Here is a 24,904-nt window from a genome sequence, read left to right as displayed (position 1 = left end):
TATGATATAGTTCCAGACATTTGGTGTTTTAGTTTAGGAATTCTGACATCTTTATCTACCATGTCTTCTTTTGTGTTTTTCCTTAGAACACAGACTATAATGCTTTTAATTCTATAGTTATTTGAATACGATGGAGTCCACAGACCCACCATTTGGTTCTGCAGACACTTTCATCCCAAATGTTTCTGCGTTTCTTAATGCAGTGTTAAAAAATTATAATTTGTTCAAAAGGAAGGTTTGTCAGAAACATATTGACTTGCTTAGAAAGTGATTTCTATTTCTTTTTGTTTGTTTTCTGTCTTATTTGGAATTGTAATTGTGACTGATATAATCTTGGATGATCATTGCCAAGCTAAAGAAATACTTTGTTTATAATAATAGGTAACATTTATTTAGTGCATCTGCTTTGTGCCAGCTATTTCTAAATTCTTAACCTTTAAAATCTCATTTAACCAGCACAGTAATTGTATGAGGGTGGGTAACAATGATATCCACTTAATGCTTGAGGAAATGAGACATAGAGGGAGGCAGGCATCATACTCAGGCTCACTTACGTGCAATAGATAGAGCCAGGCTATGAACCTGGGTAGTCTGGGGCTAACCTTCTTGCTAACAGACTCTGTCTGTTCTGTGATATCCATTAACGCTAAGTTTCAAGCATGTTATCACATCTAAGCTTTTGTATTAGTTTTATGTCATTATCAGCCCCTTCAAAAAGGAACAGAATCCACTCTTTAGTCATGGATCATGTTTGGGAAAACTGAACAGCAGCAGACCTTGGCTGGCATTTATTTCCTCTAAGTTCTTATAAACATTCATTTGTGACATTACTCTTTCCTCTCCTGTGTGTCTCACTTAATCACAGCCCTTTCTCAACGTCATCTGCAGAATCATTTTCTTTCATGTGTCCTTCAGATATTGGTGGTCTATAGCATCTGAGGCTTTGGTCTCCTTGTCATCAATTTCTGAGTGATATGAGCTATTCAGCATCTGTGTTGATTAATGACTTGTGAATTTTCTTGGCTGGACTGTGCTTTGCCGTGAGCTCTGGATTAGTATATAGTACATAGTCTTCTTAAGAACAAAGCTAAGATCTTCCACATGGGTAAGATGCCAGAATTAAACTCACCAATGTCCTCCCTATCCAAATTGCATTTTTTTCCTATTTTTCTCTTTTTCAGTGATTAGCCTCATCATTAGCATATTACCCCAAAGAAAAACCACATGTATACTTTGCTGCCTATCTCATTACCTTTCCCTTTTATATTCTCCCAGTCATTAAGCCCTGTAAATTTTACTTCCCAACTGGTGTTTTAAATGTGTTCCCTCTCTCATTCCTTTTATTACTGATGTACTTTATGTCTTTATAATTAATACCAAGCAGGACCTTGTGAGGCTCCTGGACACAAAAGCCTTTCTGTGTCCCTCATTTCTTGATTACAAGAATTAGGCTTCATTTCAGCCTCCTTGACCTTCAGCGAGCAGGTTCAAACAGTTGATAATCAGGGAAGGTAGGGGATGAAGAGACAAGGTAGAAACGGTCAAGAAAACCAAACACTTTGTCACAGCTTACCCTTCCCCTTCCCCATATCCTCAAGCCCAAAGTGAGAGAGTGGCATGGACATATATACACTACCAAACGTAAAATAGATAGCTAGTGGGAAGCAGCTACATAGCACAGGGAGATCAGCTCGGTGGTTTGTGACCACCTAGAGGGGTGGGATAGGGAGGGTGGGAGGGAGTGAGACGCAAGAGGGAAGAGATATGGGAACATATGTATATGTATAACTGATTCACTTTATTATAAAGCAGAAACTAGCACACCATTGTAAAGCAATTATACTCCAATAAAGATGTTAAAAAAAAAAAAACACAATAGTGCAGCCTTGGGGCAGGGCCCAGGTTCCCCATCAAGGGATACACATAACAATATCTTTGCGCTGTTTTGCAGATACTGAAGCCCCCACCAGGTGGAGAAGTTAACTGTGTACTGACCACAAGCATGTAGACCCCAGACTGGTTGGAACCACAAGGTTGATGATGCTGACTCCCACTTACCTCACCACCAGCCAATCAGAAGAATGTCCAGGAGCGGATCATGCCCTCTTTGAACCATTACTATAAAACTCCTCACTACCCCATCCATATTCAGACACACAGTTTTGAGGGCATAAGCCCACTGTGGCCCAATTTGCCTGGCAAAGCAATAAAGCTATTCTTTTCTATTCCACCTAAAACTCTATATCCAAGAATTAATTCAGTGTCGGTGTACATAGGCCAGATTTGGCTTCATAATCTGATATGTAGACTGCTGTAATAAACCCCTACTTCGTCTTCAATGATTCTTTTTTTTCCCTCAACTTGTTCCATTTTCCATTTGAAACCCAGTGTCCTTTCCAAAAAAAAAAATGAAAACCACTTTTCTTGCTGTTGCTTACATGCAGCAATAATTGCACATGCCCAGGGAAATGACTTTGCTCTCTGATGTGGCAAATAAAATCTCAACAATCTTGCCCAGCCTCCTTTCCACCTTCTTCGCCTCATGTCTCCTCACACTATTCCATAGTTACACTAAATTTCTTTCTATTCCCTAAACATGATATCTTTTTCTCATAAAGAAAACCAAAAAACCAAAAATGACAACAAAAAACTGGTATCCAATCTCTCTGAGCTCTCTGTCTCCATTTACTGAAATCAGAATAGTCCTTTTACTTACGATATAAATTGCAACCCCTCCATGCAGCAGTCATTGGTAGGGAGATTATTCCTTCTTTCCGTTCTTCTATCTACTGTTGCAGTTGGCATGCTGAATTTTATTTTCCTTAATTTATTGGTTTTCCGACCTATGTTTATTTTTTTCACTTTTTTCTATATTTATCAGGGATATTGACCTATAATTTTCTTTTCTTGTAGTGTTCATGTCTGGTTTTGGTATCAGGGTAATCATAGCCTCACAATATGAATATGAGAGTTTTTCCCTCCTCTTCTACTTTTTGGGGAAGAGTTTGAAAAGAACTGGTATTAATTTTTCTTTAAAGGTTTAGTAGAATTCACCAGCAAAACCATCTAGTGCTGAAATTTTGTTTATTGGGAGATGTTTAGTTACTGATTCAATGTCTTTACTAGTAATTTGTTCAAATTTTTTATTTGTTCATGATTCACTCTTGGTAGGTTGTATGTTTCTAGACATTTATCCATTTCTTCTAGGTTGTACAATTTGTTGGTGTACAATTGTTAATATGGTCCTTTGTATTTCCCATGATCCTTTGTATTTCTGTGGTATCAGATACACATTTCTGATTTTATTCATCTGAGTCCTCTCCTTTTATTAGTGAGTCTAGCTAAAGTGTCCTCTATCTTTTTTTAATCTTTTCAAAAAATCAGCTCTTAATTTCATTTATTGTTTCTGTTGTCTTTTTAGTCTATATTTCATTTATTTTCACTCTGATCTTTGTTGTTTCCTTCGTTATACTAACTTTGAGCTTAGTTTGTTGTTCTTTTTTTAGTTCCTTGAGGTTTAAAGTTAGGTTGTTTATTTGAGATCTTTCTTGTTTCTTAATGTAGACATTTATTGCTATGCTATTAACTCCCTTTTAGAACTGATTTTGCTGCATCTCATAAGTTTTGGTCTGCTGCATTTCCATTTTCATTTCTCTCCAGATATTTTTTAAATTTCTCTTTCTTCTTTGACTTCTTAGTTGTTTAGTAGCATGCAGTTTAATCTTCACATTTTTGTGAATTTTCCAATTTTTTTGTAATTGATTTGTAGTTTCATACCATTGTGGTTAGAAAAGATGCTTGGTATAATTTCAATCTTCTTAAATTTATTGACTTGTTTTGTGACCTAATATATGATCTATCCTGAACAACTTTCCATGTGTGCTTGAGAAGAATGTGTATTCTGCTGCTTTTGGATGGAAGGCCTGTAAGTGCCTGTTAAGTCCACCAGGTCTAACGTGCTGTTCAAGTCAAATGTTTCCTTATTGATTTTCTGTCTGGATGATCTATTCATTGATGAAAGTATTGATGTCTCTTACTATTATGGTATTGCTTTCTATTTCTCCCTTTAGATCTGTTAATATGTACTTTATATAAACCTAAGTTTCAAAATGAACAGTATATGTTATTAGTTGTATATACTCTGTAAAAACTTCCCCTTTAAAATTTTTTGGTACATAGTAGACTAGCAGCAAATATCACCAAGCTAATAAATGATTTTATAGTAGAGAATAATAATAAGATTTGCATGGAATTGGCATACATTCAAAATTTATCTCAGAAAGCAACAATATACAGTATAAGTTACCTAGTTTGGAGGCCATAAAATCTGAAAAAAGACACTTGCTTTCATGTAAAAGCAATCATTTACTCACATAATAGCAAGGAAAAGTTACATTGTTATAAAATTCTTATTACCATACTGAAAAAGACTTGTAGAAATTAATTTTCACAGTATGGATTTATAACAAAACTGACATTTAGAGGTCAAAAATCCTAACTGAGTCTTGGGTAAATGCAAGATGCCTTGTTGGAATAATTAATCCTGCAGATAAAGTATCTGATGTTTGATTAATAAAATCAGAATATCAGGTTAGGGTAAAGGTTAGTGGAAAAAAGAATTTTCTCCTTAACATTACTGTCACACACTCTTCTGATACAAATATTTTTTTTTCCCAGACTATTTTCTATACATATTATTCTGATTAGGAATTTTGTTTAATTTATCTTTTAAATTTTAATCAGTGTTTTTCAAACTTCAGAATACATATGAGTCACCTGGGGATATTGCTAGCAAATATAGAGTCTGATTTAGTAGGTATGAGGTAGAGCCCAATTTCTGCATTTCTAGTAGTCTCTTAGGTGATTCCAATGCTGGTGGTTGGAGGACCACACTTTGAATAGAGAGGATTTAGGACAGTGTTTCCAAATGTTGTTGCACATTAGTATAACCAGTTTTAAACAAGTTTTAAAAACTACTGGTGCCTGAACAACAAAAGCAAAAATCAACAAATGAGACTACATCAAAGTCAAAAGCTTTTGCATAGCAAAAGAAACAATTAACAAAATGAAAAGACAACATACAGAATGGGAGAAAAAATTTGCAAACCATGTATCAGGTAAAGGGTTATATCTAAGATATATAAAGAACTCATACAAATTAAATAATAGCAACAGAAAAACAATCTGATTAAAAAAATGCGCAGAAGAACTAAATAGACATTTTTCCAAAGAGGACATCAAAATGACCAGCAGGCACATGAAAAGATGCTCAACATCACAAATCATCAGGGAACTGCAAATAAAAACCACAATGAGACATCACTTCACACCTGTTAGAATGGCTATTGTCAAGAAGACAAGAGACAACAGGGGCTGGTGAGGATGTGGAGAAAATGGAAGCCTTATACACTTTTCATGGGAATGCAAATTGGTCCAACCACTATGGAAAACAATATGGAGGTTACTCAAGAAAATAAAAGTAGGTCTACCATATGATCCAAGAATTACACTTTTGAGTATATACCCAAAGGAAATGAAAATCAGATTTTGAAGAGATATATACACATTCATGTTTATTGCAACATTATTCACAGTAGGCAAGATAAGGAAACAACCTAAATGCTCATCAACAGAAAAATGGATAAAAAAGATGTGGCATATATATATATACAATGGAATATTATTCAGTCATAAGAAAGAAGGATATCCTGCCATTTGTGACAACATGGATGAACCTTGAGCACATTATGCTAAGTGAGATAAGTCAGACTGAGAAAGACAGATACCATATATCACTTATCTGTGGAATCTAAAAGTATCAAACTCATAAAAAACAGAGAGCAAAATGGTGGTTACCAGGGGATGGAGGATGGAGGGATTGATTAATGTGTTTAAAGGTACAAATTTTCAATAAGTAGTAAATAAGCCATAGAGATCTAATGCACAGTATAATGAATATAGACAACAGTGTTGTACTATAATACTCAAACTTGCTAAGAGACTGAAACTTAATTATCCCAACTGCTAACAAGAAAGGATACTTATGTAATGTGATAGAGGTGTTAAATATTGCTACAACAGCAATCATATTGTAACATATAACTGTATCAAATTAACACTTCATACACCTTAAATTTACACGATGCTATATGTCAAATATATTAAATTAAGAAAGGGTCCATTTCAATTGTAAATGTAGATATAGAAACCCTAAATAAAATATTTACTTATTAAATTTTTGAAAATACCTACTGGTGCCTGGCTCTCATTGCAAGACACTTTGATTTAATCAGTATGAGATGTTACCTGGACATTGTGATTTTTAAAAACTCCCAGATGTTTCCAATAGAGAGCAAATTGGGGAAAGCACCAGTTTAGGAGATGTTTAAAACCACTGCATACTTATTTTCTCACAGAATGTAAGTTAATTCTTTACTGTGGTTATTTTCATATATTTGTAGTATGTATATGAAACAATATTTGGATAAAACTATAAGATATCAATTAATCCATGATATTTCACCAAAAATGTACATAAGTGATGAAAATACACATTATTTGGTGGCTCTCTTGTAGTGAATGTATAGGGAAATACACGTCAATTTGACTAATAAATAAAGTTGTGGCTCACTAAAAATATTATGTCAGCACATACACATGTACTCACAAATAATTATTAACCAGAATAATGGTTGTTGACTGGAAATTATAGGGAAAGACATTCCTTTTATATCAAGTGACTCTCAGGCATTGACACCCTCACCTTTTCCCCACCTACACCATCTTCTTCAGGTGTTTACATCAAACTTGAGTGAAACAATTGTTCCAGATGCAGATGGCTAGAGTGGCTTGCAGGATGGTTGCTAGGGAAACCTAATACTGGATTGTGACAGAAAGCTAATCCTCTCCTCCTATGCAGTTTTAGTTTATGGGTGCTCCTTAATTTATGGCAGGAAAATGACATATCTCTGAGATGCTTCCAATTGCTAAGACTCTACAGGGCTGGGGTTCTGAACTTGGAAATCCATGGATGAGTTCCAGGTAGTAGTATTATGTTTATACAAACAATTTAAAGGGAATAGAAGACATCACAACTCATTACATACTTAAATGTGTATGGGAATCACTGAATTTTAAGAACCACCCCTTTAGAGGGATAACTGCATTCAAGTGCCATTTTACAGAGAGAGACCCTGAAGCATAAGAAAACAAAATGGTCATTTCTGGTAGAAACATTTTTTTTCCTACTTTATCCTTGAGTGGTAAACTTAGCTCTTGTCAGGAGTGAGGAAAGTTAATGTCTTTTATTCAAAACTATTTGCATGAATACTTATAGCCTAAGGACAATTATCTAGTTCATTACTCTAGTGTGAACATAGACAGAGGACCTCATAAAAAAACGAACTTCCCTCTACCTAGACCTTCAAATCTTTTTTATCCCCCTGTCATTTCCTATCTTTGTAATTCTTCCAAAGTTCTGCTTTGTTTTCTTTCAACCATATACAGAATTTATTTTGTAGGAAAAAAAAAAAAAACCATTAATGCTAAGAGTCCAAAATCTGCTTGCTCATAATTGTTATTCTATTTCAAAAGAGGTCATCGATGCATTTAGACTAGTGAGGACACCCAACAGGCTTTACTGCCACACAACAGGGCTTTCCTCTGGAATAGGACATATGAGGCTACTCTTTTTCAGGATCTTACCAATAAATGCAAGTGGACCCAACTGAGGGTAGAAAGTGAGGTGGGGAAATTGCTATTATTATTAATTTTAGCTGTGCTTTCTGTTCTCCACTTTTTATCAAGCATGAATACAAGAAAGATCAAATGAGGACATATCAAAACATCTTGACAAAGCCAATGAACAATAAATGAGAAATTAAATATAAACCATTTAAACACATTTCAGATAAAGTGTAACAGCCATCATTCATACTTTACATTATGATATCAACGTCACAAACACATAAATAATTTTTAAAAATTGTAATGATACAAATAAATGTATTAAAACACTTTATTATTTATTTATTTATTTATTTATGTGTCCTTTATAAGGTTAACGAAGGTCCTTTCTATATTTAAGTTGCTGAGATTTTTTACCATAAATGGAGGTTTGGCTTTTTATTTATTCATGTATTTATGTTTATTGAAATATAGTTGACATACAGTATTATGTTAGTTTCAGGTTTATTACAATGATATGACGTTTGACATACATTACAAAATTATCACCATGATAAGTCTAGTAACCCTTTGTCCTGATACAAATTATTACAATATTATTAATATATGTTGTATATTACACACCTGTGGCTTATTTATTCTATAACTGGAAGTTGAAAATGAATTGAAATGATTTAAGGTATATTCTTTCTTTCATTATTTTTAAAAAATTTTATTGGAATCTAAAATATGATATGAATCAACATATCTACAAAACAAAAACAAACTCACAGATAAAAAGAACAAACTTGTAGTTGCCAAGGAGAAAGGGGGTGTGGGGGAGGGAAGGACTGGTAGTTTGGGATTAGCAGAGGCCAACTAGTATATACAGAATGGATAAGAAAGATCCTGCTGTATAACACAGGGAACTATATTCAATATCCTGTGATAAACCATAATGGAAAAGAATATGAAAAAGAATATATATATATATGTATAACTCAGTCACTTTGCTGTACAGAAGAAACACAACATTGTAAATCAACTATACTTTAGTAAGATTTAAGGTATATTCTAAGAGAGGAGGGAATTTACCTGCCCTGAATCTCTATCTATATTTAATTATATTTACATAAAGTTTGGATACTTATTTTCAAAAATTGGTTGGAATACAGTATTTAAACAAGACAAATGCACTTGGTTCTTAGAACTTCTAATTGAAAGTTATTTAGAAAGTTTGATACAGTTAAAACACTTCAACATGGCACTTCACTAAACTTTATATTTCTTAATTTTGAGCAATGACCTTCATAAAAACTACAAAAGAGTAATTGTAACCTAATAAGGACCCTGTCTTTGATAGATGCACCAAGGTCATGACCTGCCATGATGCCCACTCAGGTCAACCTCAGTGTTCAAGATGCAATCCCAAAACATATTTATCAACTCACTCATATTCTATTGGCAATACATTACATTATTGATTTAATGCTATATGTTTAAACCTATTAAATCAAACCATGCCAGGTTATAATGGTTTTGTTTGTTTCTGATTTGCCTCTACTAAATTTCAAAACCTTGTCCCTACTTTTTATGTGAAATACCAAATAACAAACCCAGTTAAAGGACAGAAATATTTTAGAACTCTGAGCCTCTTTGCAATTGCTAAAATTTTATTTAAATACTGTTTTATGTTAGGACAAAAACCAGTCAAGGATCTTTAAATCAACCCCAATTCACATCTTTACTAGAGATCTAAAAAAATAAGATGATAGCTTTCTTGTTGTCTTTAGAGGAAGATATTCAGCCATGGTATTAAATGTTTTCTATAAATGTATAGTCCTTTATTTCAGAAAAACTTGTCTGAATTGCCAAGGCCTCAGAGCTATTCACTGCAGAGATGTGCGAGGGTTGTTGTTAGATGTTCTCAATGTGCATAATGTTAATTTATTCCAGCATTATAGAAAAAAGTTTGTAAAGAAGTTAGCTTTCAAGGTGATAGAAAAAAATAGATTGAGTCATTCTTATTTTATTTTCATTTAAATCCATTGGCTATTTCAGAAAACGTATATAGTTCTGAAAAAATATTTGAGTAAAAATTGATTCATTTTATTTACATAAACATGAGAGCAACTCTTGAACAAGAGTGAAAAATGACTAATTTTATGAGTATAACTATGTCACAGATTTTATTGATTATCTGCAACTTCTGAGCTGTGTGACCTTGAACAAGTTATCCAAACTTCAGGTACAATTTTCACTTAGAATATAAAGAAAGGTAACAGCACCTTCATCATGGCATTGTGAGGGTGAAATAAGTTAATATATGTCAGGTGTTTGGGGCAATATGCACTCAATGTATATATAGTAGTGCTAATATATTTTATTGTTATATTATTATAGTTATATTATTACTATTATTAATGTGGGTATTTCAATACAGCTAGGATGATTGTGACTCATCTTATACAAGCCATAGTAAAGATCAAGAGAGATAAAGTATAATAATCTTAGTGAAGGTACGTATGTTTCTAATTCAATCCCAACCCGGATTGCTGCTATTATTCTTAACACCCACCCACATCAACACTTGTAATATGACATAAATACTGTGATTGACAGTTTACAAAGCATACATAATAATCTCATTTAGCCCTCACAACAACTTGTGTGCATAAAGTTATTATTAATCTAGAGCTGAGGAATCCAAAGCTTTAAGTTATTGAGTAATTACCTCAACTTGAATCATAGTGAATAGTAAAACTAAAATCAAAACCAGAGTCCCTCTATGAGGCTGGTAGTATTCTCATTTCAAAGCCAGACAAAGATATCACAAGAAAGAAAACTACAAGTCAGTATTTCTCATGAATGCAGATGCAAAAATCCTCAACAAAATATTAGCAAACTGAATCCAGCAATATATTAAAAGGATTATATACCATGGACAAGTGGGATTAGCCCCAGGAATATAAGGTTGGTTAATCAACCATTGTAATACACCATAGTAATAGCATAAAGGGGAAAACATTCCACACATGGTCATCTCAATAGATATAGAAAAAGTTGACCAAATCCAACATATTTTCATGATAAAAATACTCAACAAGGTAGGAATAAAAGGGAAATTCCTCAGTTTCACAAACAGCATCTATGGAAACCCATGGGTAGCATTGTACATAATGCTGAAAGACTGAAATCTTTCCCCTTAAAATTAGGAAAAAGACAAGGAGGTCTACTTTCACCTATTCTAGTCAACACTATACAGCAAGTTCTAGCTAATTAGGCAAGAAAAGGATGTAAAAGACATTCAGATTGGAAAGGAAGAAGTAAAACTATCTATGGCAAATGACATCATCTTATATATAGAAAAATCCAAAGATTTTACACACACAAAACTACAGAGTTAATGAGGAGTTCTGCAAAGTTGCAGGATACAAAATCAATATGCAAAAATCTGTTGTATTTCTATACACTATCAGAGAAAATCTGGAAATGGAATTAACAAAACAATTCCATTTACAATAGCATTAGTAGGAATAAAATGCTTAGGAGTAAATTTTACCAAGGACTTGCAAGTTGTATTGACTGAAAAATATAAAATATTGTTAAAAATAATTAAAGAAGACCTAAATAAGTTAAAAGATAACCCATGTTTATAAATTGGAAAACTTAATACTGTTAAGATGACAATATTCCACAAATTGACCTACAAATTCAAATCCAACACAATCTCTATAAAAATTTCAACTGCCTTTTTTTCAGACATAGAGAAGTTGATCTTAAAATTCATATGGAATTGCAAGGGATACTCAATAGCCAAAACAATCTTGAAAAAGAACAAAATTTTCAGACTCACACTTCTCAATTTTGAAACACACTATGAAGCTACAGGAATCAAAACATTGTTATATTGGTATAAGAATAGACGTACAGATCAATGGAATATAATTGAAAGGCCAAAAATGAACCCACACATCTATGGCTAATTGATTTTCAACAAGGGTGCCAAAATCATTTAATGGGTAAAGAAGAGTTTTTTCAACAAATGGTTCTGGGACAACTGGATATCCACATGCAGAAAAAAAAAAGAAAAAGAAAAGAATTTGGACCCCTTTCTTATACCATATATGAAAATTAACTCAAAATAGATCAAAGACCTAAATGTAAAGACTAAAATAATAAAAATCTCAAAAGGAAACATAGGTGTAAATCTTTAGGGCCTTGGATTAGTCTGCAGTTTCTTAAATATTATACCAAAAGCAAAATAACAAAAGAAAACATAGATAAATTGGACTTCATCAAAATTAAAAACTTTTTCCATCAAAGGACACTACCAAGAGTGTGAAAATACGACCCACAGGATGGGAAACTAATATTTGCAAATCAAGCTTCTGATAAGTGTCTAGTAACCAGAATATATATTTAAAAACTTACAAGTCAATAATAAAAATACAAAATTTCAAATAGATATTTCACCAAAGAAGATACACAAATGGTCAATAAGAACATGAAAGGATGCTCAACATCATTAATCATTAGGGGAATAGAAATCTGACCCACAATGAGTTACCACTTAATACCCACTAGGACAGATATATATATTTTTTTCCTAAAGTGTGGAAAAAAGCAATTATTGGTAAGGATGTGAAATAATTAGTAAACTTACACATTGCTAGCGGTAATGTAGAAGAGCATAATCACTTTGGAAAACAATCTGGCAATTCCTCAAAAAGTTAAATATAGAATTACTATGTGAAACAGTAATTCCACTGCTAGGTATATACCTAAGAGAACTGAAAACATAAGTTCACACAAAAACTTGTACATGGATGTTCATAACAGCATTACATATAACAGCCAAAAAGAGGAAACAATCAACTGCTGAATAAATAAAATGTGATGTATCCATACAATGGAATATTATTCAGCCATTAAAAAATACTGATATATGCTACCATATGGATAAACCTTGAAAATATTATGCTAAGTGAAACAAGGCAGAAACAAAAGCCCACATATTTTATGACTCCATTTATAGGAAATTTCCAGGATAGTTAAATCCAGTTGCCAGCATCTGGGAAGATACGTAAATGGGAAGTCATAGGGTTTCTCTTTGGGGTGAGGGAAACATTCTGAAATTAGGTAATGGTGATGGTTGCGCAAGATGAGAAATATATTAAAAACCACTGAGTTGTACACTTCAGAAAGGCAGGTATTGCACAGGCAGTCTCCTTCTTGGGAGGCCAATCTCCAGAGTGGCTGCAGACAATGGACTGTTCTCAGAGAAGGGTACTGCCTAGAGTGGGGAAACACCCCAAAAGTTACAGTCTGCACTTTACTGTAGGATTTCATTGAAACTCGTGATCTTTTTCTACTCTTTGTCATTATTTTTTTCCATTTTAATCATTTTCCACAGTAAAAAGAAGAAAAAAAACCTTTAGTTTACAGAAAGAGGAAGTGAATTAATCGAGTAACATATTAGACAAAATGATTAAGTCCTTTCCAGACTAATGATTTAGTAATAGGCAATGGTATACTTACATATTCATGGTTTTACATCAACCAAGGTGACACATATGTACAATTTTTCACAAAATATATGCTTTTGAAAAGGAATTCCTCCCTTCAGTTCAACCCTGATCATCAGGTAGTGATTGCCAGTAGCTGCATACAACCTACTGCTGTTGTCTGGGGTGACAACAAAAAATTAAACAATATTTATGCCCTTATGTGCATAGTATAGACAAAAACGTTTATACCTGGGAGAACATAGAAGGAGATTGAGTTACTTTGGGGGAAACATCACGCTGAGGAGTATAATTGCAGGAGTTTCCCCTGCAATTCTGCTCTTCAACACTATCCTTAAAAATATTGTGTTGGCCAAAAAGTTCCTTTGGGCTTTTCCCATCTTACAGAATGGGAACATTTAAAATATATGAAATTTATATAATTTTATAAATATGTTTTTTAAGAATCAAAACTTTCCATATTACGAATACTAATAAAGGAAACAGCTGATCATACTGAAAAGTTCTTGATTCTTTACTGTGGAAACAGAATAGAGTAACGGGAAAATCATATGTTTCCGGAATTGGATCATGACAACTGTGCTGTAGGACTCTGCCACTTTCTAGCTGTGTGACCTTCGGCAAGTTACTTAACCTCTCTGTGTCTCACTTTATTCATCTGTAAATTTAGTATAATAGCTCCTAAGACCTACCTCCTAGAGTTCTGAGGATAAATTGAGCTGGTGCACGTAATGCGCTTGGCAGAGCGCTTGGTAGAGAGCTTGGCCGATGTAAACACGGATGAGAGCATGCAGTTCACGTGGTCTCACAGACAAGTCACTTGCTTCCATCTAGTCCCAACTGTGTCTCTCAAATCTCCCCTCATCTGGTTATCACTCTTCATCCTTCAGTTCTGAGTGCAGGTAATATCTCCTTCGGATAGCCTTGACCCTACTTTGAGAGAGTACATGTTTCTTCTTGCCCTTTCAGACTTTTGTGGGTGTACTCCTAAGGACATTTGCTTTACTAAATTAAATTACTTGTTTACTCATCTATGCTTTTAAGGAGACAAAAACTTAATAAGAGAGGAACAGTGCCTATTCACGCTTGACGTGGGATAGGAATAGAGCAGGAATTTCAGATATTGTTGAACAAAAACACATGAGCATAAAAATGTCAGACCTGATAACTCAGGATAGGAGTGATGAAGGAACACAGAGAGACTTGTCTGAAATAAAACTTAATTAAAATAGGGCAAGGGGTAAAAGAAGGATGGGAAGAAAAAGAAGCAGATGAGACAGAAATGTTTTGTAATAATTGGTGACAAAGGATTTTGTTAATGTCAGAGTCTTTTAGGGCAAAAGGTGATTTCATTCTCAAGAACCCACTCCAGAGTTACTCCTAGTAGTAACAAGTCATCAGAAGACTCTTTCCTCCTTTTTATATGAAAAATATATTTCTAGGCCCCTTGTGATGCAGGGACTTTTCCAGAAATATCTAGCTCAAGACCATATTGTAAGAAAATGTGGTGTTTGAAGCCTACAGACGTCAGATAACATCCTGCAAAACTAATGCATTTATTCTGCGAATCCGTCACATCGGTACAGTCATTACTGAGAGTGCTCCAACTTGAAATAATGCATTTTCATTTCTTGAGGTAAAATAAAAATTTTCATTCTAACAGAAAAGATGGAAGGAAAACAACTTCTTTTCAAATACTGGAAATTTGACAGTGGAACAACTCTGTTATTTTCTTTAGTTTAATCTTCAAATTTTACAGAGAAACAGAGACGTAAACTCCAAACATACTATGATTGTGTAGTCAGCCTTCCTCAAAGCAGTATTAAAGCAAGATGCTTGCATCCTGGATGATGTCTATTCAGAAAATTGAATTTTTAAATAATACCCAGCTCCCTTCAATCCCCAAAACTACCACCTTCCTTTGGACAGCAGGATTACCCTACTAGCCTCGTACCAGCCCTTACCTTCAGACTCACCCTTCTCCAACTCATTCTCCACATCACTGCCAGGGATAGTTACACAAACTTGTCTTTTCACCTGGTTTTGCCCACATACTCCATGTTTTCTCCTGCTTCCAAGTCTTCACTCAGTGCTGTTCCCTCTGCCTGGACACCTCCTATCCTTAACCACTTAGACATCGCATCCTTCTCTCCAAGGGGTCAGCTCAAGAGTGACTTTCCCTGTGGGGGATCCATCCATTCAGTTCTCTCCAGGCTAAATTAGGTGTTCTTTCATGTACTCATGACACTCTGTGCATCCCTCTACCCTAGAAACTCACAGAGTGATTCTGTAATGATAACACTTCTAATTCACCATTGGACTGTGAGAGGCTGACTATCATTGAGGCTGGACTATGTCTTGTTGATCATTATGTCCCCAGCTCTTAGTTATGTGCTCCTGGGGACAAAGGAGATACTCAGAAACATTTTTGAAATGAGCCCATAGCGTTATTATAAAGCTGCAAAAAGTATAGAAAATCTGGGACAACCCATACAATCTGAGGTCTCTGAGCAACCTAACTACAACCACTGAGAGAACCAAAAAATCTGATTTAGAGATTTATTTTCCTTTTCTTTCTCAGTTTTAATATTCAGGCTAGTGGGGGAGCTAAAATAAAAGTGACAAAAAAATTCAGCTGGGTAGTTAAACAGAATTACTCAGACTATTGTGAGCTACATTTCTTTTTTTAAGGAAATATATTAACACTTAGAGTAATTAGTATGTAAAGCAAATATTATTCATATCACGAGATCATATAGCTTAAAATTTTATTCAACAAACATTTTCAGATCATTTTCTATGTAGCAGACACTGTTCTAAAAATATCAATTCATTTAATTCTTATAACATCCTTAAGAGGTCATCACGACAAATTTGGAACTTTCTTTACTGTCTCATGATATTGGGCTGTCTCTTTCTCCCTAGATCCAGCAGAAAGATTTGGAATTGAAGAGAATAATATCTACAGAACAAAAAATTCTTTTCAAATGACCTAAAAGGTATAAAAGATCTAATGAAGGAGATTATATCAAAATGAGTCCTGCAATATTTATCATCTCTCTCTAATGTGCTTATAAAATATAAAACAAATGATAATTTGAATATTTGAGTGAATTTTTGTATGGCATTGGAGTAGCATATTTAAAATAAATCACTGGTAAATCCTAGACAGCGGGATTCCAGAAATGGAATCTTTTCAGGATCAAGACAAATCTAGGCTTATCACAGCATAAAGCAGATATCAGAACAATATCTTGAAAATATTCTCATTTCTCCCCATTGACACTTTTAGGAAAGAGTGATGATTAATTGCAGGTAGAAAGCTTAAAAAGATGGAAGTATTGACAAGTTGAAGTGCCACCAAATGAAAAGTAATGGCACTGAGTACATAGGAATAGCACATGGGGTCCATATTTATGGATTGTCAACAGCAAGGAATTTGCAGAGGTTAATGAATGCAGGTTGGAACTAAAGTTGCAACAACTTTCCCCATTTTGAAAAGAATAGTACAGGGAAGCGGAAAATACAAATATTAATAAATCAGAGGAACATATTATACCACAGGATAACATTAGCAGATTTGTATCAATGACCATGAATGAAGACACAGAAGGCCTACTTGCCAAATTTACTGATGATAGGATGTCTAGAGAAATGGCTAATGCTTTGGAAAGAGCATCAGCATTTAAGATGATTTGGTTAAGCCTCAAATTAACAAAATGAAATTAATATGTACATTTACCATTTGGGTATCTCTACGTACAGGCCACCTCTTCACCCAGGTCTTTTCGACCATCTATTTCTAATAAGGCCTTTGGAATTCTCCACTCACTTCACCTGTTTGGCTTTCATCATAGCACTTGTCCCTTCTTCATATTCTTCTTAAGTAGTTATTAGTTGACTTGTTTCTAACTTCAGTAGAAAGTAAAATGCATGAAAGCAGTAACCTTGTTTAACTTGTATCTCTGAGTGAAATAAGAGCACTAAGTAAATATTTGTCTAAAAATAAAATGCCTATTTATTCCCTTCTCTTAAAAAGAAATTTGACTAGTGTGGATTGGGAAAATACCACAATAGTGTTTCTTGTGAAACATGACACTGTCGAATGATGGAAGCATCAGGCTGGGGTCAGAAGAACTGAAGATTTTGCCACTGATTCCTCACTTGACCTTTGGTAACACTTAATTTCTCCAGGAACAGTTTCCTCATCTGCAAAACTGGGCCAACCTCTCAGGGGGTTTTAAATTAAGGAGCATGAAAGAATTTTGTAAACTGTAAAGAACAAAACAAATGTGAAGAATTATGATTGGGGGTGGGGGAGGGATCTTAAATAAAGACTCAGTATGAATAAACAGCGTCTTGTGACTTTTGAAAAAATAATTAGATACCAACATTGGCTGCATCCAAAGAGTAGTTTACATTTGTAGTGGCAAAACATACTACTGTATTTCCTCCTAGCTGTATACCCTGCAGGATATTGGCAACTGTCCAGCAGAGGTGGCACTGACATAAAAGGAAGACCAAGTGAAGGTAAGTTGTGAAGATAGTGTCATTTGAAAAACAATGGAAATAATTGGGGAACAGTGAACATAGGAAGCATGGAAGTGGGTGGGGGGAATTGTGATGCTTATGTGAAAGATTGTCACGTGGAGGATTTATTGCATGTAGCACCAAGATGCAAACTAGGAACTGGGACTAAAAGACTGAGAAAGACAGATGTCAGTTTAAGACCTTATTTTAATGTAAAGAAGAGTTTTCTAACTTCTAGAGAAGTCCCATGATGGTGGAGGGAGTGAATTGTGGTCACATCCAAACTAGGCACAAACACATTAACAATATTATCAGAAGGCTTCTAATATTAAGCTGAAGTTTAGGCTAGATGATTCCAAGGCCCTTCCCACGTCCAGGACTGTAATCAATCAAATACAATGCTCCTATCATGGTTATTGAAAGTGAAAGGATCATGAACTCACACTCTAACAAATCCCAAAATGCTATCCTTAGAGACAAAATCAAGCCATGAGAGAACAGCAGGTGACATCAGTCCTGAGTCAATGAGAAGAAAGACCAGCGTGGTGTGGGCTTCCCCAGAGAGAGCCCCTCTTCTTGTGTACATCCTACTGAGAATCTGTTTAACGCTGTGGGGTATGTCAGTGCCACCTCTGCTGGACAACATTAACTATGATCACATTTTTTACCCTTAGTGTCCTTCAAGGATTTGCTGCTGTATTTCACATGACACTTGCTGTTGCAAATACAAATTCCAGCCATATATATATATATATATATTATATATATATATATATATATATATATATATATATATATATTAAAATCTCTTTCTCCAGTTTGGGAAGAGGGGAGGAGGAGAGGAGGAGATGCCTTAGATTCATCAAGTACTAGCTGAGTTAAGCTGGCAAAGCAAAGCAAACGTTAAATGACTTGCCTGAAATGACTTTTGCATCGTCCTGCTTGAGGAACACAGTGGCTGCCCCTCATTACTTTTTATTTACCTGTCCCAGACAAAAGCATCTGCAAATCCTATATTAAGCCTATGTTGCCAGGCTTGCCATGTGCACAGACCTACACAAGTCTGTGTTTACAGAAACTGCACTTGAGAAATGCAGGAACAAAAAAGAAGTAGAAAAGAGGGAGATGGAACCCACGGAGAAACAGGTTAATACCATTTTCACGACTTTTTTTTTTTTTTCCTTCTTCAGCCCCAGCTCTCCCGGGCGCGGGAGGAGGCTGTGGGCTGCGAACTCCGCGCTGGAATGAGGAGTCATTGAGCCCTAGCCGAGGTAGCAGCTTCCCCTCCCGGTGTCCCTGCTGCAGCCTCTGGTGCCCGGTCCCTGGATGCTCAGCCTACTCCTCACCTCCCGGTGCAACATCGCCTGCAGACACAGCCCCGCCGGCGGACTAGTTGCCCGGCGGGCGGGAGACTCGGAGGCATTGGCTCCGTAACTTTTCACGTCATTTTCTGCTACTGAGCCCCTGGTCGCCTGTCCGCGCCTCCTCACGCCGCAGACCGCGGCGCCCATGGGGCAGGGGCCGAGCCGCTTGCAGCACTGAGCCGACCCGGACTGGAGCCCGTGATGTCCGGCACCAAACTGGAGGACTCCCCCCCTTGTCGCAACTGGTCATCTGCTCCGGAGCTGAATGCAACTCAAGAGCCTTTTTTAAACCCCACCGACTATGACGACGAGGAATTCCTGCGGTACCTGTGGAGGGAATACCTCCACCCCAAAGAATACGAGTGGGTCCTGATCGCCGGCTACATCATCGTGTTCGTGGTGGCTCTCATTGGGAACGTCCTGGGTGAGTGTCCGCCGGGCAGCCCCAGGTAGGGGCTGCCAAGTCCTCGCGCCCCCGACTGCCAAGACCCCTCCTCCCCCCAGGGATGCACACAAAGAGGTGGCTGCTCTCGGGGTGGGGTTATATTTTTTTTAAAAAGTTTTCTGATTTTACGAGCCAGGACCGAGCCCTGGAATGGTGATCCCTTTTTCTGCAGGGAGCCGCATTGCCTTTGGGAGCACCAAGGTTCCAGGCGCGGGGAAAGGGACAGAGGCAGGGCTCTCCAGGTGGATTTGATGGAGTGTGGGGGAATTAGTCATCCTTTTGTGTAACGTGGACGAGTGTTTCGGGGGTGGGGAGAGGTCAGGCTGGCAGGATGAGAAGCTGTGCCCCTTCGGAGCAAGCTCTCCTGGGCTGTGGAAATCACAAAGGATTTGTGAGCCCGGTACAAGTGCCCTTTGGCGAGGGGTTGAGGCTGAGTCCACAGGCGGTAATGAAAGGGCAGGAAGTGGGAGCAGAGGCAAAGCAGGGAGGTGCACTCATGCAAGGAAGCTGAATTAAACAGGAGCCAAGCCGGGAGCGAGCAAGGAGGAGGGGCCTCTGAGAAAAGTACCAAGGAGATCACAATCATTCATCCCTCCATCCATTCATTCATTTATCCACTGTACCCATGTATTTTCCAGAGTATGCTTGTTTCCAGGCTCGGGAAACATTTGCAGCTGATTTCTTTTTTTCCAAAGACTAGACCAAGCTTTGTGCTAGGTTCTCACTATTTGTCGCTGTCTAGGTTGGTATGCAAGCATAAATTTCCTCTCCCACTCCCCACCTCTGCACAATTTCTGAGGGTTGAATAAGCGGTGCCGTGGCTAGATGGTGGCTGTGGTGATGGAGTTTATTAGGGCAGCTGGGAAATCGACTTAAAAAACAAAAAACAGGGGCTTTAGAAGGGAGGGACGATTGAACATAAATTGTGAATGGAAGGAGTGTGCACCTAGATGAATGGAGAGTAGGAGGCGTTTAAATGCAGAGGGCAGTGTGGAGGGAATCTCTGTGGAAAATGACAGGAGATAGGGGGAGGCTAGGAGAAGATGCTCTAGATTTTCAGTTACAAAAAGGGGTAGAAGATGAGCGAGGTGGAATAGGCTGGGAGGTGTTGAAGTCCAAAGTAGAGGCTTTGTAGCTGCAGTGGAGGATAATAAGAGAATTATCAGGCTCTCGGCGCTAGCCTGATTTTTACCTTCTCTCCCCATATGTGTCAGTCTGGGTAAGAAGCAGTCACAGTAGTCCCTCGCCAATTCAGGAGGCAGAATAGTTGGTCGTATGTGACTGAAAGGCATTCCTGAGAGAGCTGGTAGAATATTATTTGACAAGAAAGATAAGAATCCTCTGAGAACTTTAGTTGGCTCTGTCTGTATATTTTTTCAGGCTATTTTAACTTTGTTGCAGTTTTTTAAAGGCAAACATAAAGGAAATGTTTTGATGAGGCAGACAAGGTGAAAGGTGGAAATACACATGGTTAGGACCAGTTGTAAGGTTAAGTCTGTTAATCATAATGCTTTTCTTGTTTCCCTTCTCCTTGTCATCCATGCTTAGAGTTACAATAATTAAGATACATGGCTACTAGCATAGCAACATTTCACTGCATTATGCTAATACTTAATGATAAGTGAATAATCAAAATTGAACATCTATGAATACCTACTCTGTGCCAGACTCCTTCCCATACACTCTCTCACTTAACCTCAGAGTAACCCACATTTGACAGAAGAAACAAGACTTAGAGAAATAAAATGACTTATTAAGGAACATCATTAAGATTCAGTTCCATTTCTTCTGACCTCAGGTCCAGAATTCTTCACTGATATTCCACTCTAGATTTAGAAAGCATACAGAGAATTAATTCTTTTCTCCCACTGTCTGCAAGCCTATTAAATGTATTTCCTTTTCTCCCTTCCATCTATGCCCACTATTAATAAATTACCATGAGGGGTTAATGGTTCTGTGATTCTCTCCAACAAAAACCCACTGAGGGAGGAATGTTATTGCATTGCAGTAAAATTTTGACGTGTTTTTCAGGAATAGCTACAAATCATAATTATTTTCCTTCCCTAATTTTATTTTAGGCTTAACCTCTGTGATAAAATTTGCTCCTTTTTGCTGTTATTTTATTCTGGCTTGCACAGACCTGTGATGCATGGTTTTCATATCCTAATTGCATAGTTTAGGGGTGCATGTTTGCTAGCCTGAGGAGTGCTTTAGTCTCAGGAAAGAAACATCTCTGGAGTAGATGTTTCATAATGTCAAGTGAGAGAGCACTGTCCACAGCCCCAAGTGCTGAAATGTCTAATTTTATTCAACTTAAAAAAAAAAAAAAAAGATATACTCAAAGCTCTTTGTTTTCATGAAACTGACAGCTGTTTTCCTCAGAAATGAATGACACTGAAATCCTCTCTGGCTGAACTGAAACCCATATTCTTTATGGACATATTCCCTGAAAGCAGATGAGGTTCAAGTTTGACATTTAAACAAATAAGCAGTGTCATTACTCACAGACAACTTCCTGCTCTTTTAAGTCATTGTCAAATTTGCAAAACAGATTAGATTGAGAATCGCTTTTTTGCCCCCCTGGTATGTCATTTTATGCAGAGAATGGCAGGACAAGAAATCACATTATTCATGCAAGATAAAAGAGTCAACATTGGGTATGAAGGTGAAATACCACCGTGTAAGCAGCAGATGTAATCACTGACCCTTCTGGTCTGCTTATCACTTGTACTTTCATGTAACTAACTACTTGGAAAATCTCAACCTTCTTGAACTTACAAATATAGTGTAATCAGTTAGCAGTCATTACTCCCACAATGTCCTTTTGTGAGCAGAATGACAAGGTCTTGATCATACTTACCTATTTTTCTGCTCTCCATGGTGCCTTTCTCATTATATACCCTCCCCATTATCAGATGCTTCTTTCCCAAGCTAGAAAGCAGTTTATTGGGAAAAATGTTGACAAAAGTCATTCAAAATAAGGCAAAAAATTACTCTACATGCAATTTCATGATTATATGCATCCTAATAAAAACATATACACATCTAATTATAGAATTTTAAATCCTAGGAAGAAAGATGAGACAGGTTCTTTCTGGAAGCAGTGTTTTTCCAGCATCTTCAAAATTATATCACATATAACCTATTCCTAAGGATGTCTTGTACTTTAGACAAGTAGATGCATTCAGTTATTTGACCAGTACATTTTGAGCAATGTTATGTTTTTAAAATTAATTTGTATGGGGGAAAGTGTTCTTGGGGACACTCAAGGGAATATGTTTGATGTCATTCCTACTATTCCTTGAGTAGAAACTGGATGGAGAGATGGGTTCTAGTCAGTTCAAGTGTTAAACATCTGGAGGAAATGAGCAATTCCCTGCTTCTCTTACTTCCACTTTCAAATATATGATTTTCACCTGGAATGCTTCTATCTTCCCTGTTGTCATCTTCATATGAAAAAATGAGGAGAACAGTCAACAAATGACATCAGTCCAACTGTGCTTCTCACCTCTTATGTGACATTAGCAAGTTAACAAACTCTCTGAGGCTGTTTTTTCCAACTGAAAGTTATGGTTAATAATGCCTGCCTTGACTCACAGACACAGAGAATAGACTTGTGGTTGCCAAGGGGGAGAGGTGGTGGGGGAGGGATGGATTATTGAGAGTTTGGGGTTAGCAGATGCAAACTATTATATAGAGAATGGATAGACAACAAGGTCCTACTGTACAGCACACGGAACTATATTCAATATCTGTGATAAACCATAGTGGAAAAGAATATGAAAAAGAACATCTATATGTCTATAACTGAATCACTTTGCTGTACAGCAGAAATAAATACAACATTGTAAATCAACTATACTTGAATCAAATAAATTGAAAAATAAAAAATAAATCCTGCCTTATAGAAATCCTATGAGGATATATATATGAGCATCCTCTACAGAGATATTTAGAGGAGTGTACACAAATATATATATATTTTCTTTTCTTGACACAGTAGACACTAAATGCCAATTTCTATCCCTTCATTCTCACTATTGAAATCTCTCCTTGGTGAGATTGGTAGCCATCCTGTTCCTCCGTGGCCAATCTGTAGCTCTGTAGCTCTTTATGGCCTCTACTCTGGCATTTTTCTCAATTGAGTGTTTTCATAAAAGCTGTTAGTGACATGGTGTTGGCACCTGTTACTCTTCTTTTCCATACCAGCTCCACCCTCCCACCCCAATTAGATGTTTAGTGCATCATGTTGACTACTTAACATTGCCTTCCCACCTCTATGTGAAAGTCATTCCTAACCATCATGATGATTTTCTTTCTCTCAGTTTACATTTCCCTGCTCTAGGTTCCATTAACTCAAGAGTTTCTGAAATGTTAGCTGGCCAGTCTATCACTACTGATGTTTTAAACAGCATGCCCGTACACACACACAAAGATAATATGTTGATTTAACTCAGTTAAAGCACACTGCCCATTAATAAATGTATCTAATAAGAGTTAAACTAAACTGGGTATGTGGGATGGGGGGAATACCTGTAATAGGGTTGCTTCTTACAGAGCTAATCATATGCCCCAGACATGGCAATGGCAGAGTCGCAAGTTCCCGCTGCTCCTAAGTCTGAGACCTTTCTTCTCTACTTGTCCCAAAGCCCATCTCAGCCCTGTGGGTCTTTAAAACCCACTCTTTCACACACAGGAAGCAGAAAGAGGTTAGAGATAATACATTACTGATCTCTGCCAAGACCCGATAGAAGTCATGATCAGTAACCGTAAAAGGTAAGGTTAGCCACTAAGCTTTAAACTTGTATGATTTTAGTTACAGAATGCAAAGCATGCTTATCTGAATAAGAGTTAAACTGACACCTCCACCTTTTTAGCAAATCATAGCCACTTAGTTTTACCGGGTAAAATAAATCATGTTTTTGACTTGAACAGAATCTCAGTGATAACTTTTTAAATGTCTCTCTCATAGATAACAGCAACATTTACCATGGGAAGACAATAATGAAATAACATGTGCTACTGATAATTTAAATGGAATAGGTTTTTTCTATATTTGAAAAAAAATGAGGAAAGTGAAATAAATGAAAATGTTACCAATGTATAAGACAGGCTAAATCTAACATACAAATACATGAAGTTATATAAAATTTTTCTTGATTTTATTAGGGCATACATATGTGTTTTATATGTTTACATGAATTTTTATTAATTCATATTTCAGAACGTATTTGCAAATCATCACGTACTACAGTTACATTAGCATTACAAAGTCCCTGAATTCTTACTCAGCTCCTCAGATTTCAGGAGTATCCACCACTGGTGTTATTTCACTGATGAGAGATGACCTTTCCATCCTTCTTCTTGTAGAA

General features: G+C 36.4%; 1 protein-coding gene across 2 annotated transcripts in view; it reads left to right on the top strand.

Moving 5' to 3' along the window:
- Positions 1-18,916: 18,916 nt before the first annotated feature.
- HCRTR2 (hypocretin receptor 2) overlaps positions 18,917-24,904 on the top strand; it is a 122,482-nt gene continuing 116,494 nt past the window's right edge. The window contains exon 1 of one of the 2 annotated variants that reach the window (XM_032649190.1): positions 18,917-19,511. In XM_032649190.1, coding sequence (XP_032505081.1) covers positions 19,289-19,511 — 223 coding nt within the window. In that variant the 5' untranslated portion in view covers positions 18,917-19,288. The remainder of the gene's footprint in view (positions 19,512-24,904) is intronic. The other variant, XM_032649189.1, reaches the window with a different exon arrangement.

The sequence above is a fragment of the Phocoena sinus genome, chromosome 11 (assembly GCF_008692025.1).
Source record: "Phocoena sinus isolate mPhoSin1 chromosome 11, mPhoSin1.pri, whole genome shotgun sequence".
In the NCBI taxonomy this organism is placed as follows: Eukaryota; Metazoa; Chordata; class Mammalia; order Artiodactyla; family Phocoenidae; genus Phocoena; species Phocoena sinus.
This window is presented reverse-complemented; position numbering and strand designations above follow the sequence as displayed.